This window comes from Podarcis melisellensis, assembly GCF_964234715.1.
Source record: "Podarcis melisellensis genome assembly, chromosome: 15".
Taxonomy (NCBI): Eukaryota; Metazoa; Chordata; class Lepidosauria; order Squamata; family Lacertidae; genus Podarcis; species Podarcis melisellensis.
The window spans coordinates 13,727,798-13,742,770 of record NC_138532.1 but is presented as its reverse complement, the minus strand read 5'-3'; the positions used below and the strand labels follow the sequence as shown (position 1 = coordinate 13,742,770).

Here is a 14,973-nt window from a genome sequence, read left to right as displayed (position 1 = left end):
GTGCGCTGCCATCGCAGTCGACCTGGACGCGGTGCGACGCGCGTTGCAGGCGGATCAATTTGCACAGTCCAAGATGGAGGAGCTCCGCAGCGGGTCGCAAAGAGACGATGAGTTCCAGTTGCGGGACGGACTCTTAACTCGCAAGGGTGCCCTCTACGTGCCTAACGACGAACTTCGCGCAAAGGTTCTGCAGCAATTGCACGACGCCCCCAGTGCGGGCCACTTCGGCAAGGAGAAGACAATAGAATTAGTGGCCAGGGACTTTTGGTGGCCCCAGATGCGGGGAGAGGTGGCGGATTACGTCGCCAGGTGTGACACCTGTCAGAGGTCCAAACCAGTACACCAGAAGCCGGCGGGATTGTTGGAACAAAGTAACAAAGTCCAGTGCTACCCTCTCCCACGGTTGCTGCGGCGTTTCCAGCGGTTCCAATAATACCGCCGGCAACGCCGCAGCAACCGTGGGAGAGGGTAGCACTGGACTTTGTTACTGACCTGCCCAGCTCCAGGGGCAAGACGGCGGTGCTGGTGGTTGTGGACTTGTTCACCAAGATGGCGCACTTCATTCCTTGTGCCAAGGTGGCGACGGCAGAACAGACCGCCAAACTCTTCATCGACCACGTGTTCAGAGTGCATGGACTACCGCAGTCCGTCCTGTCCGACAGGGGGCGCCAATTTGTTTCCAACTTCTGGCAGAAGCTTCTGGGTATCCTGCACGTCAAGATCGACCTAGCGTCGGCGAGACACCCACAGACCAACGGCCAAGCAGAGAGGGTCAACGCGATCATGCAGCAGTACCTGAGGTGTTACGCCAATCAGCGACCAGCAGCGTGGGTGGACTACCTGCCGATGGCTGAGTTTGCCTACAACAACACGAAGCACGCATCGACCGGGGTGACGCCGTTCTTCGCGAACAATGGCCGTCATCCCAGAACCTTTCCGAGACTTATAACGCCAGGAGAGGGGGTGCCTCAAGAGGCCGACCAGTTCGCAGCAGAGTTGCAAGAGGTGCACGAGGAGCTGTGGAGACATTTGGAGCTGGCCAAGCAGGCCTATAAGGTGCAGGCGGACAAGCACAGAAGGGCGGGAGAGGACATCCAGGTGGGGGACTGGGTATGGTTAGCGGCCCAAGCGATGCCAGCCAAGTCGTTAGCCAAGAAGAAGCTAGGACACAGGCAGCTAGGACCATACCAAGTTGAGGCTAGGATCAATCCTGTAGCATTTCGCCTGGCCCTTCCAGAAGGCTCCAGAGTGCACCCGGTCTTTCATAGGTCGGTGCTCACTCCCTACAAGGCCCCGCACAGGTTTCAAGAGTCAGAAACAGTACCAGACCCACGCAAAGGGGCACCCAAGAGGGGGGGTCGCCTAGGGCCGAACCCCTTAACGAGGTCACAGAGATACTGGACTCGAGATGGGGGGAGGAGGGGGTTGAATACTTTCTCGCCAGGGAGGGCACCCCAGCCACTGCCAATAGTTGGGTGCCGGGCTACGCGTTAGACGAACCCCTTTTGAAAGAAGAGTTCCATGCACTTTTCCCACATAGACCCATGCCAGCTGAGTACTTTGATGACTGGCTTTTCACACCCACATTGTCAGATAGCACGTTCAGGGGTTTCTCTTCCCCCGAGGAAAGAACACCAGAATCAAGCCCGCCCAGGGGATCGTGCTCGGGGGTGGACACGGAAACCCCTTATTGGTGGGAGGAGCAACCAGAGGAGGAATGGCGTAAGAGGTGGATGATGGGTCCTTGGCGGGCAGCACCAGAGGAAGTAGCAATGGAAGAAGAGACTGAGAAGCCTTTGGGTGAAGAACCCGAGTTCGAACACACATACACAGAACTGCCAGCAGAGAACATTGACGTAGACGACCTGTATCCTGAGCCTACCCCCGAAGAGCCGCAGTTTCCACAACCGGCCCCCGGCGAGCGGGAGGGGGGAAGGGGGGGCTTCGAGGGGGGGATGGATGTCAGGGTTTCAGGGAGAGAAGAGCAGATGGGGGAGGAGACAGAGAGCGAGGGGGAAGAATCCCAGAGAGATGAGGAGGAGGATGACGATGCCCAAAGGTCGTCCATGAGTCTGACCAGTGAGTCAGAGGACTCCCAAAAGGGGGCCCCCCTGGTCAGACCAAAGGGGGGACAAGGGGGAAGCAGTGAGGAGCAGGGGAGCGAAGGGAGAAGCCCCAGTGGGAGTTGGAGACAGGAGCCGGCTTCTCAGACGGAACGGAGTGAAGGGGGTGGAGTTACCAGTGTGTCAGAGGGAGCAGAGCAAGAAAGAGACAGGGGAAGGAGATCGGAGCAGGGCGCTCAGCCGGAAGGGGCGGAGAGCAGCACCGGGAGCAGTGTAGCGGTCGAGAGAAAGGTCAGAAGCAACGTACGCGCGCCAAGTTCAAATGTAGAGGCGCGCGGAAGTGAGGAGAGCCCTGGGGAGGAGCCCGGCCCCAAAGCGAGAAGGAGGGGGGCAGAGGCGTCAGAGGATTCAGCCTCGGGCGAGTCCCGGCGAGGGGGAACCCAGGGGGGCAGAAAGACCCTGCGGAAAAGGAAGGAGAGGAAGAGGTGGTCCAGGACTAGCCTCTTAAATTGGTGCCTCGGCGGGACAGATTCAGAGGGGACTTCAGCGGTCTAACGTTACAGACGTAGAGTCACAAAGATGGAATGTAAACGCAACCATGATCTTCAATAAAGACTTTCTGTAAATAAACCGGATCGGAGTTGGGTCTCTTGTGAGCTGGGACCAAACGGGTGGCTCTGACACCTGGTTTCCAAGGGAAGCACAAACCATAGTTCACTGGCTGATATGACGCAAAACATTACTATTTGCCTCAAGCTAAGTGTAAGCCAGTCACAGGGGCACCTAGGAGATGCTGCGATCCACGGGTCCTATTGGGAATAGGCCAAAATGGAAGAACCAGTTAAGAGCAAGATAGCTTAAAGTACAGAAACTTCAGCTATTTATTGAGTTTAGGCTTTGTACGGATCCAATCTCACAGTCCACTCCCTGGGCAAAACAGGCTCCATTTCCCCCTGAGGGATCAGAGCGATAGCAAGCTCTCCCCAAATCTTTCTCCAGGCTGGGGTCTTCTCCAGTAAAATCAGCTGTAGATTCCAGTAATTCAGTCTGGCCCCAGTAAGATGGACAGTTCTGTGAACAGAATCACCCCAGCTTGTGAGATCTGTGGTACCCCAATGGTCTATTTCCCAGAGCTATACTACTTAAGGACCAATTCCTTCAGTGGGTCTCTTGCTAGCTAGTCCCTCTTTGGGAGATCCTAGGGTCACACCTAGTGACTCTACCCCAGGTTTTTCTCTGAAAAAAGCTGGGATGATAGGGGGAGATTCTTATCAGAGGCCCCCAAACCTCCTTGCAGCTTCAGTGGTGTCAAGAAATGACACCCTTGGGGCTCTGCTCCTCATCCCTCCTCCAGCAGCCGAAAACAGCTGCCTCTGGGCTATTTAAATCCAAGGGCTTTTCATTAGTCCAACTTGAAAGCTGCTGTTCTCTGTCCCTCCCATTTCTTGACTGGGCTGCTGCTCACTCCTACAAAGGTGGATTGGGGACTTCTTATATGAGCAGTCATGGTTGACACCTGTCTGCCTGAGATGATCTCCTATGATGGTCTACTAGGAAATAAGAGAGGTGATGTCTGTGAATGGGGGGATGTAGGGATGAGAGGAAGAGAGTGAACAAGCTCAAAGCTCATTGAAGGCTCATCCTTGTAGTCTGAACCAGCAATGCATGAGCAATGGTTGCTGAAATCCAGATCAGTAGCCGAAATGGATTTTCAGTGTTTCATGGTGGGGCTTTGGCCGCCTCCTACATCATTGTCTCATTAGATTTGTGCATCGCCTACACCAGTCCCTCTAGTGAAAGGTAGCAAGCCCTACGGCCACATTACAACCATCAAAAATACGGAGATGTTAGTTCCTACCTTAAAAACTGTGCCAGTGTTTAAAACTAATAAAACTGCTAAATATTACTAAAAAGATCCAGGGAAAAGAAAGAAAGAAAAGTAACCTCTTTGTCTGGCGCCTAAAAGATTGCAAAGAAGGCATCGAGTGACCTTAATTGGGGACAGCATTCCATAGGCTGCATCTGGGGTGATTGACCATAATTTATATAAGTCACAGAACTGATATTTTCCTGGTACAGAATGTTGCTGGTTTTCTTTTTCTTAGCACGAAGTACACATGTCCCTGAGCACAAGCTGTTCCTTACTCTGGGAAGAGTTCAGTAAGTACTCCAGCTGAATCTCCACCACACAGCCTTCCTATTTTAGCTTCAGGATCGGCTGTTGGCCCAAGCCCACACACTAATGGCATGGCTTGGACATTGGACCATGGGCCGCCTGCATCCTGCCACGGCAGAACTGGCCGCTTTGGTTGCCCTTCAGGCCCCTGGATGGAATAAATCTCTTTTTTCTGTAGTACAATTATTAATTTGATTGACGTGCACTAATCCCCTAGGATCCCACCTCAACTCACGGGCTGGACGAGATGTCTTCTAATTCCACCAGGCAACATCTGTTACTTTGTTTAGCAAGCAGCTTCCGTGAAAACAGCTTGTAGAGATCGCTTGACAGTTCAAATAACATCAGCTCCAAGGTTGCTCTTCTTTTATTGAGGTCACAGGTCCTCTGAAGAATTTCAGATTGTCAAGGTGCACCCCCCCCACCCCACACTTATTGCTGTCCTCCAATAATTAAAGGCCTGAAATAGTCCCCTGCCTTTCCCAATTAGCCCCCCACCCACCCATCCCGGGGGAAACTCCCCAGTGAAGTATGTTTCGAAATCCTACTGTATTAGGATTGCTTTTGAAATTCTTCTGGATCCTCCCCTGTCAACTGGAAGCTCAGAAAGCCATGGGAGCTTTCGGAGAAAAATGACTTGGCTACATAATCCATGCTCTAGTAACTCCCAGACTGGATTACTGCAATGCGTTCTGAATACTGATCACTGACTGTAATAAAGAGATTGACTCCAATGTGCTCTATGTGGGGCCATGGGCTGTTCGCGTCTGGAGGATGCAGGTGGAGGGTTTGCCAAGCATTCAGGGAAGGGCTCCAGCGGGATGTGGAAGACTTTGCCAGAATAGGGGCAGCCTGACAGTGAACATCCAGGATGTATGTCCTTCAACCTGCTCTCTTGCCTCATCCCACCTCCTTCTCAGCTGTCAAAGTCTCTCTCTGACACTTCCACAGTGCCTGTCGTGCCACCTACCCTGGTGGCATCAGACACCGGTTGTAGCCCTGCCTCTCCGGGGATATTCTGCTGGCACCATCTGCCTCCCTAGGGAAGAGACAACTTCCCCGTTACCTAGATCCAGGAAGCGCCAAAGGCGGCGAGAACAGATGGCACAGAAGGAGATTGCAGAAATGCTTGCTGTTGCTGCACTTATGTTGAGCCTGCCCCATTCCTATATATAGGATACCAAGAGGGTGTGCCAGTGTTGGATCAACATCTAAAGCTTTGAGATTTGGATCAACTGCCTTTGTTGCAGCTGTAGGTAGGATTAATTATGTGCATTGCCTGAAGTGTCGCATGCCAGCGATTTGCACATGCATTGCAGCAATCTAAACATGGAAGCCCTTTGAAAGAATTCTTGTTCTTCAGCAACTGGGACAGGCTGCCCTTTGAAGATGACTTGGAAACTTCAACTGGTCCAACAGGCATCAGCCAGATTACTGGTTGGGGTTCCACTTGAAAGTCACACAGCCCCTGTTTCAAGGCAGTTACATTGGTCACCAGTTTGTTTCTAGCCCCAATTTGAGGTGCTCATGTTAGAGTTTTAAACCCCAAATGACTTAGAGACTGTGTCCATCCCTACATACCCTCCTGAGTGTTAAGATCAGCAAGGGGGGGGGGGCTTTTGGTAGTTCCACCCCACTCAGAAGCTTGTGGTGTGCTTGCCCAGGAGAGGCCATTCTCTGTGGCAGTCCTAGGTTTTGGAATTCCCTCCCCGCAGAGCTGTATCTGGCACCTTCATTATACGGATTTCATTGTACGCTGTGTCTCTTGCTACTCACAAAAGGCTTTCAAAACCAATTTAAAAAGCAGCAGCAGGTGTGTGTAAAAATAATAGTTAAAGGTAAAGGTAAAGGGACCCCTGACCATTAGGTCCAGTTGTGGCCAACTCTGGGATTGTGGAGCTCATCTCGCTTTATTGGCCGAGGGAGCCGGCGTACAGCTTCTGGGTCATGTGGCCAGCATGATTAAGCCACTTCTGGTGAAGCAGAAAAGCGCACAGAAATGCCATTTACCTTCCCGCCGGAAGTATTTATCTATTTGCACTTTGACGTGCTTTCAACTGCTAGGTTGGCAGGAGCAGGGACCAAACAACGGGAGCTCACCCCATTGCAGGGATTTGAACTGCCGACCTTCTGATAGGCAAGTCCTAGGCTCTGTGGTTTAACCCACAGCGCCACCCACATCCCCAAAAATAAAAAAATAAAAATAAAATAGTTAGAGGCAGGAAAATCCAAAGATGAGGTGCAATCACTGTCTAGAGGCCAATGTTAGCAAAAAAACAAACAAAAAACTCTCAGCAGACCAAAATGATTTTGATGAAGAAGAAGCATAAAGGAGATGATCTCTATGATATAAAGGACCCAAGCTTATGACTGCTTGTTTGTTGAGCGTGCAAAGGTGCCGATTGGTCATGGTGAACTTGTCTGATCGAGAAGACCAAGTTATGCTTTTTCATCACTAGAAATAGGCAACCTTTTTTCCGGAGGTACAGCTGTTTATAGGGCAACTGTCCTTTTATATAATACCTTAAGGCAGAGTGAAAAGCTCTCAGGCATTATCAGGAATGGAATGATTAATTTGGTCAATTAAAAGTATTGCTGCAAATCCAAGCTTGCAGATTATGAAAACGAGGCTTTGGCAAGTCAAACGTTAACAGAAATCGTAGGAGATGAAATAAAAACAATATTTCTGTTAGATCTGTCAGGATCCTAAGAATGCCAAAATGTCAAATTTCTAGCCTTTGGCACTGTATTCATTTTTACTATAGGTAGGTTAAATGGGCATCTATACTGATGACCACTTCCCAAGCATAGTAACAGTCAAATTTCTTTCTTTCTTTCTTTCTTTCTTTCTTTCTTTCTTTCTTTCTTTCTTTCTTTCTTTCTTTCTTTCTTTCTGGAAGTTGGTGCAGTACACAACAAAAAGAAAATGCACCATATCTGGTACTGCATGCTGCTCTATATAAAGAAGTTTTTTTGCAATTCACGTAGCTGTAAACAGGCATTTTTAGAAGTCTCATTCTACAGATGGCAAAGCATTGTTCCAAAAGAGCAGGGGAAAGGGAGTAGAGCTTCAAGTCAGGACTCATGTAATGTCCTCAAGAGGCTGAAGGGTGGGGTAAGAACACTGAATGCAAAACTGCATGTCCTCCAACATTACACAGATCATCAGCAGGGAGACTCATTTAATTCCTAGGATCCCTGTTCTCCTATCAAGGACAAGCACACCCCACGAGTCTGTTTCTCATTGTTGAAATCCCCTCTACCTACTGTACCCTGAAGCAGCCTATCTCAAAGGGATTATAAAAGCAAAGAGCTGTTCTGCCCTTTTGGTTAAAAGATCCAGATAACCTTGTTTACAGGCTTCACATAGGCATCTGTTTGGCCACAGGATGCTGGACTAGATGGGCTTCTGGCCTGATCCTGCAAGGCTCTGCTTAGGTTTCCTTTCAAGGTGTAGCTGTAAAGGTAAAAATATCCATCTTCTGGAATATTATCTTCCCCCCACAATTAAAGATAGCAGCTGTCCCTCCAAAGGATAAAGAAAAATCATAACTAACCTGCTTTTGATTCCACTTAAAATCTGGTATGAGAACAAACCCATGGGCAGGATCCGGGTTTTCGTAGATTATTCGATCAGCCTCAGCCTTCTTCTCCAGGATGTTGTATACCCACTAGGGGAAAAAGAAACATTGGGGGGGGGGGCAAGCATGATAAATTGTCAACATCAAATAATGCATCTCTCTATCCCAGGCTGTTTATATATTTATTTTATAGATAGATGGATGATAGTTTTGCTCTCTTGCTTGTGTAAACTTCATTACAAGTATAAAAACTGCATTTGGATTCAGGAAAGAGCCAAACGATTTCAAAGCTAATAAAATTTGAGGTTAATTATCCACAAAACAATCAAATGTCATGTGACAGGACCCTGGTCGATAGCTAAGGGGCAAGAGGGAATTACTCTCTTCATGTGCCATCATTGCCCTCTGGGAAAGATGAATTAGTGGGGAGGATGTATTTGCCTTCCTCCAGAGGGTTATGTACTGTATCTGCCATCTTTGAAAGCAGAACCCCCACACTGAATAGATTCTTAAGACAGCGTGTTTCTGAAGCACAATTGCAGCACGCCCGTGCGAGAGAGTTTGGAAAGGGATTATCCTTGAAATTGACTTTGCTGCAAGAGAACTGCTTAAGTGCAGCGTGGGGGGGGGGGGGAGGAATAAGAGATCGTTTGTGAAATAAAACAGTAATGACCAGGGGCTTTGTGCCAGTCCTAACCCTGGGATCAAATTGAGGACTCTTGAGTCAGAAGGGGAATTGCAGAAGGCTGGTTTAAAGAGAGAGGACTCCAAGACGGGAGAGGTGGGACTTTGGTCTGTCAACAACTAGCACCTGGACCACAGACTAGGCAGGCATAAGAGTCACCTTGTCACAGTTTTGCTTCCCACTATGGTGGCAGGTGCTACTGTAATGGCTGTGATACGAAACCACCTTTGGAACAGCACTTTATGTAAAAATATTGTTTGATATACAGCAGACCCACGACTTAAACACATTTAACTTGTGTGCATCCAGCTTTATGCAACAACATTTGAAAGGGGATGGGCATCTGGGGGAAAAACCTTTGGCAATCCCACCTGCCATTGCACCTAATGTGTTTTTCTATATACAATTTTGGCTTTAGATGTTAGCCCTGGAACATAACTGCACCCCAAAAAAATAAGTTGCGGGTCCAGTGTATTTACTCAATGCCTACTTTATAAAAGATCTCCATGGAAAATATTTGCCGGGGTGTATTGCCAAGAAGAGCTATGCTACACCTAGTGCTTTTTTTTCTCTTTCTGCCTGATAATGAAAACTAAGATACTTTGCATGTTTCTTTACTTGCCCTCTTAGACAGGAAAGTAAGAGCTAAATTTGTAGCTCAACTCTAGATATATATATTTTTTGCTTTCTGTTGTCATGGCTTATAGCTAAACAAATAAAAGCTATTGCTTACCTACCTGCATATTTAAAGGAAAGTAATCATTTCTGAACTTCATATCTACATATAAATTAGGACAGGCAAATTTTACGCACATCTGTGCCCTCTTTCGCCCTGTTTTTTGGCAAAGAACCACCGGCCACCCAAACTAAACTTGTAGTATGTGAACTGTTTTTGCATCTGCCCCCTAATGAGAAACACACAAGGAGGCTGCTCCGTTCCTGGGACTTGAAACAGAAATGTGAGGAACAGGCCTTGAACGGGTGGGGTGGGGTGGGGGGGTGGGGGTGCACAGAGCAGCCTGATGTCACTTCCAGTGTCAGAACTCGCCCATCTCTCTGTGGGAGGCTGTTTCCTGCTGTGAATTAGCATCAGTAAACACTGTAAGAATTGCCACAAGTATAGTTGCAAAAAAATCCCAACAAAAATAATAAGGAATACAATGTTTGAGAGCACATTTGGCAACTGCAAAACCAACTCCATTACAGACTTTTGCAGCAGTAAATAATTAGAAACATATCACAACAGTGACGCTGCATTTAGCCATGGGGAGCATGTAAGTGAGAGAGAGGGAAATATGTTTTTTGTCCCTCTCCACATTTTCCTAGCAATAAAATGCTTAAGTTTGTGTGCAAGAAAATGTAGCATCTCTATGAGAGAAGGTCGGAATTGGGGGGGGATCTCGATCTTCTGAATTAAACAAGCAATAATTGCACATTTATTATTGTAAAGATTTTTCTGCAAAGGTCTTTAGAAGATACTTGCAGGGCTAGAATTACAAAGCGGTGGAAGATTGGGGAGGCAGCAGTAGCCAGCAAAAATCACAATGGAACAGGGGCTAGGAGTCTGGACGGATCAAAGAACCCTCATTATAATTAGCCGTAGATGTGGCTTTCTTCATCAAAACTCTGTGCAAATAATAACTAATTAATTAATCATGCGCCAAAGTGGGGTGGCATTTCTGAAACAATTATACTCCCCCTGGCGCAATCAGCAAGCGCTTCTCCCATAAGTGTCACCTGCCTTATTCCTATAAAACTCAAACGTTTGCATCCTTTTAGTCTTTAAGGAGAAAGGGAAGAAAACTTATCAGAGTAAGGAGGCACTAGCTGATCCCACCCACAACTTCCCCCAAAATCCCTCACCCTGCCCTGTCCTGGAAAAAGCCAACAACCCACAAATCTTTACAATCTAAGAAACTTGTTGCAGAAGGAACAACGAATGGAGAAATAAAATAAAAAGTGAATTCAGGTACCAGCTTATGTGATGTTAATCTGTTGTAACAAACGGGGATCTACAAAAACGTTGTCGCATGGTGGTTTTGTGCAGAGTTACAGCCAGCCAGCTACGCTCCCTTCCAGGATACTCCATCTCAGCCCCTATTCCCAAGGGCTTTCTGTTTCCCCTCCCTAACTGTCAGCCAGCATTCTGTGGTCCTTGAACATGCTCACCTGACTGCGGTTGCACACACACACACACACACACACACACACACACACACCCTTGCACATGCTGATACCTCCCTCTTGGTTTCAGATGGCGACATCTTGGCTTTGCAAGGATCCACACTCGGAGGATGGGTATATGAACAGGTGGAACAACCAATGAGAGACACAGTTCTAAGACAGGAGGAGCCACCAGAGTGGGCCGTGCTTTCTCCCCTGCCCAGTAGCTGTCAGTGGTGCTGTGTTGACCTCGCTGCAGGTTATCAGGAGGAAGACAGCAATGAGGTGCAAATGCACAAGCAGAGCCAATCCAGTGCTCCTGATCTCTCCTCCTCCTTGCCCATCCCCTTCCTGATAAACCACAGTGATGCAAGTGATAGGAGGTCAAGGAAGTGCTGCCCCTCTGCCGACGGCTACCACTACAGACAAGTGGAATATTTGCTGTTGGTGTCCCTGTCTTACTTTCTCGTTCTCCCTTCTTCCACCCCAGCTCAAGCCCCACCTCTCCCTAAAGTTCGTAGCTCTCAGCCAAATCAGAATGGATTGCATTGCTCATATTCAGCCCATGTTCATCTTCTCTTATCCCTCTCCTCTTCCTTCCCCCAAACACGCTCCCGATTCCCACTTATTGCAACTGTAAGCTCCTACAGGCAGAGACCTGACTATTTAGCCATGTGTGAGCCAGTGTGGTGTAGTGTTCAGGGTGTTGGACTAGGACCTGGGAGACCAGAATTCTAATCCCCACTCACTGGGTGACCTTGGAGAAAAGACAGGCTATAAAAAGCATAAACAAAATATTTTTATGGCACTAAAAAATAATGATACAGACTTCGCGAAAAGTCACTATTATTGTGCACTAAATATCTACCCATGGTCTCTTGCTCAATGCAGAGGGCACAGAAGTCATATCCAAGTGGGAAAATATATCAGGAAACAAAACAAAACCTACTGTATACTGAATATTGCCAGAAGCCGGATGAAATTACATCCATTAGAAAAAGAAAAAAGCCAAACCAACTGCTAAATCTCGTTAAGTACTCATAATTATTCCTCTAAAAGCCTGAGTCACAAAAGCCTGTCTGAAAAGCCTGAGTCAGACAAAGTCTGCTTGCTAAACTCAGTGAGATATCCCTAAAAACAGTTCATTAAAGCCTCACCCAAGTGATGTTTAGGCTTCTGCTTCTGAACAAGAGCTCTCCCTCATCCTGTCCCATCTTTTCTGAATTGAGGGGAGATTCATAAATAACTTGTGGTAGAAAATTGGGGTGTGTGTGTGAAAAGTGTGGGGTGTCAAGGTAGGAAAAATCCACGATTTCACTGGGTTTTCCCCCAAGGTCTTGGGCGTACCCACTTTTTCATCTGCTTGGATCACAAATAAGGACCGTACTGAGAAAGATTTATAATGAGTGGTTACATTCCATACCTGAATACTGAAGCTCTGCGACTCGATAAAAGGCAGAGTAATTTTTTTGTAATCCTCCCCAGTCTCCTGGATGAGACACAGTTCCTGACGCAAATATTTCTGAAGATGTTTCTCTGTTGCTGGGTAAACCACAGTGGTTTTTATCTCTGAAATTGTAAAGACAAGATTGCTATCAAAGAAGAGTAGTCTACATTCTTCCTTCTGTGTTCTTGATCAATTTCTAGGAATTTCTGCATGGTGTCTTAAAGGGTAATGGTGTGGTTGCCACCTGATCCTGCTTCCCATCAGGCCACAAGTTCATAAGTCCTATCAAATGACAGAATACGCCATAAAGCAATAAATTACAGGTGTAAAAACCACAAATTGGTTTTTGGATAGCATAGGAGGGCATAATGGGATGTGAAACCTGAAAGATGTCTTACCATTCAGTTCTGGTCAATGGAAGGAAGTTCAGAGAGATCAGCCACAGCCAAATGATGCCCCAGGGAGCCTTCACAGCAGGGGTGGCGAACCTCCAGCCCATAGGCCAAATTTGGCCCACAAGGTCTTCTCATCTGGCCACAAACCATGCCCACCTGCCCCACTCTTGGCACCATATGAGACATCAGATGTGGGGTAGGTAGAAGCACAGTTGGATCACTTGTGCTCTGCAAAAGGTAGGACTGGGCTCCCCGTGCATGGGGAGTTGAATCCTGCACCATCGCTATCTTCTCCCCACCCCGTGAGCAAGCTTTGACAGAACACCCACCTGTGAACCTCCTGGCATTATATAATTGATAGGTGAGCGGCCCCGCTCTCCTGTCAAAGTTGACCTTTGGGGTGGGGAGAGGTAAAGATCTGGCCCAGCTGGACAAAAAGGTTTTCCACCCCTGCTTTACAAAGTTTCTTCTCAAGGAGATAGCAATCGCTTTTAAGTACCGGTAATCAGTTCACTGAGCAGGTATTACAAGGGCACAGAAACAAGCACAGAGTTAAGTGGTGTCAATTTCCAAATCAACAACAGCACCATGAAGCCCCCAAACCAGCACCTATCAAACTTTGCTTGCATACACTCTGCTACACCCATCAGGTTTGAGCTCCCACCCTGAAAGATGAATCTGGCTCGCAATCCAGGAGCTGGAAAACGGACAACATTCTGTTATTACCTTGTCTGTTAAGAGGCTGGGCAGCATAATACATTACACCAGACTTCCCCACCCTGGTTTCCTCCAGATGTTTTGGACCGCAAGTCTCATCAGCCCCACCAGAACATGGCAAGGAGCTTGTGGTCCAAGAACATCTGGAAGCCACCCGGTTGAGAAAGGCTGCTCTACACCATTGATCCTGTTAATCAAGGTATCCCTTCTGGGCTTGTTGGGTTTGGTGAGCACTGTTTTAGGGTGATTCCTGGAGAGCATATCTCAGAAGGTGGAGCTGGGGTAGACCTGAGATAGTAACGCTAGCAAAAGGAAAAATCAACAATATGCATACCTAGGAACAAAGGCACCTTCCAGCTATAGACCTGTTGGGAAACTTGCACAAGACTTTCAAGAACTGGCTGCCCATGACAATTCAGCTGTGCTCATCACAAGAACTATGTGATATTCAAAGAAGAAAAAGGAAGGTTGCCAAAAAAATGCTAGTTTGCTAGAAAGGTTTGCATAGATGTTCCCAGCGAAAGATGGGTGGGAAGGGACAAACTGGGGAGAATATTTGTTTGACTCTTATATTTCCAATGAGCAAAGCTGAACAACAACAAATTATGGACATACTGGACAGGACCACTTCCAAGGGAGAGGCTCTCAGACATAAGATGGATAAAAATGTATACAACCCAGCCCTCAGAGAAAACAGTTGGTCCAAATAAAGCCCAACTCAAATCCCTAACGGCACAAGAGTACATGGAAATGGACACATCAAGCAGGTGTCCAGCCTGGATTGGCAAAGGCTTCGCTTTTGTTTGTTTGTCCTGGACTTGATTCATGGGGTCACGTTCTTTTGGTGGAAATCCAACCCAGGTGCACTAGAAGCAAGCTGTCTGAAGTCACAGCAGCAGATTGGACATGTCCTCTTTTTACTCGTGGGGAGGGGGAGCAAACTATTGCCACATACATAAAGGTAAAGGTAAAGGTACCCCTGCCCGTACGGGCCAGTCTTGACAGACTCTGGGGTTGTGCGCCCATCTCACTTAAGAGGCCAGGGGCCAGCGCTGTCCGGAGACACTTCCGGGTCACGTGGCCAGCGTGACATCGCTGCTCTGGCGAGCCAGAGCCGCACACGCAAACGCCGTTTACCTTCCCGCTGGTAAGCGGTCCCTATTTATCTACTTGCACCCGGAGGTGCTTTCGAACTGCTAGGTTGGCAGGCGCTGGGACCGAGCAGCGGGAGCGCACCCCGCTGCAGGGATTCGAACCGCCGACCTTTCGATCGGCAAGTCCTAGGTGCTGAGGCTTTAACCCACAGCGCCACCTGCGTCCCAGCCACATACATACTATAGGACAATTCAACTCAGCCCCATGGTGGTCCCCACAGCTGGGTTGCTGTGAGAGCCCAGATGCGCGAAGCCACTTCTGCCTTCAGGAAAGGAGATGCAGAATTTGCCATACTATTCAACACCTTCCAATTCTTAACACTGTTAGAGGAGGTTTAGTAACTTATTAAGATGCTCCACACGGCTTCAGTATGGAATCCTTTGTTTCCTCAATACAGAACTCTTTGTTGCCTCTCAATATGTGAAACGTATCTTGCTTAACATTGAGATTCTTGATTGATGGATGACAGATGGGGTGCTTGTTTTTCGACCTCAGGTTCAGGGTTAAGTATGGAACAATATTAGATCTTGCTTGTTAATTACAAGCATTGATCCAATAAGCAAAAATCTGTTGATAACCCTTTAAACTTTC

At 47.8% G+C, this 14,973-nt stretch overlaps 1 protein-coding gene across 5 annotated transcripts in view; it reads right to left on the bottom strand.

The window, feature by feature from the left end:
* DCPS (decapping enzyme, scavenger) overlaps nt 1-14,973 on the bottom strand; it is a 70,282-nt gene that overhangs the window by 18,433 nt on the left and 36,876 nt on the right. For all 5 annotated transcript variants that reach the window (XM_081891138.1, XM_081891139.1, XM_081891140.1 and 2 more), the window contains exons 3-4: nt 12,092-12,237; nt 7,797-7,910 (exon numbers count right to left, since the gene is read on the bottom strand). In XM_081891138.1, the coding sequence (XP_081747264.1) occupies nt 7,797-7,910; nt 12,092-12,237 (260 nt within the window). The remainder of the gene's footprint in view (nt 1-7,796; nt 7,911-12,091; nt 12,238-14,973) is intronic.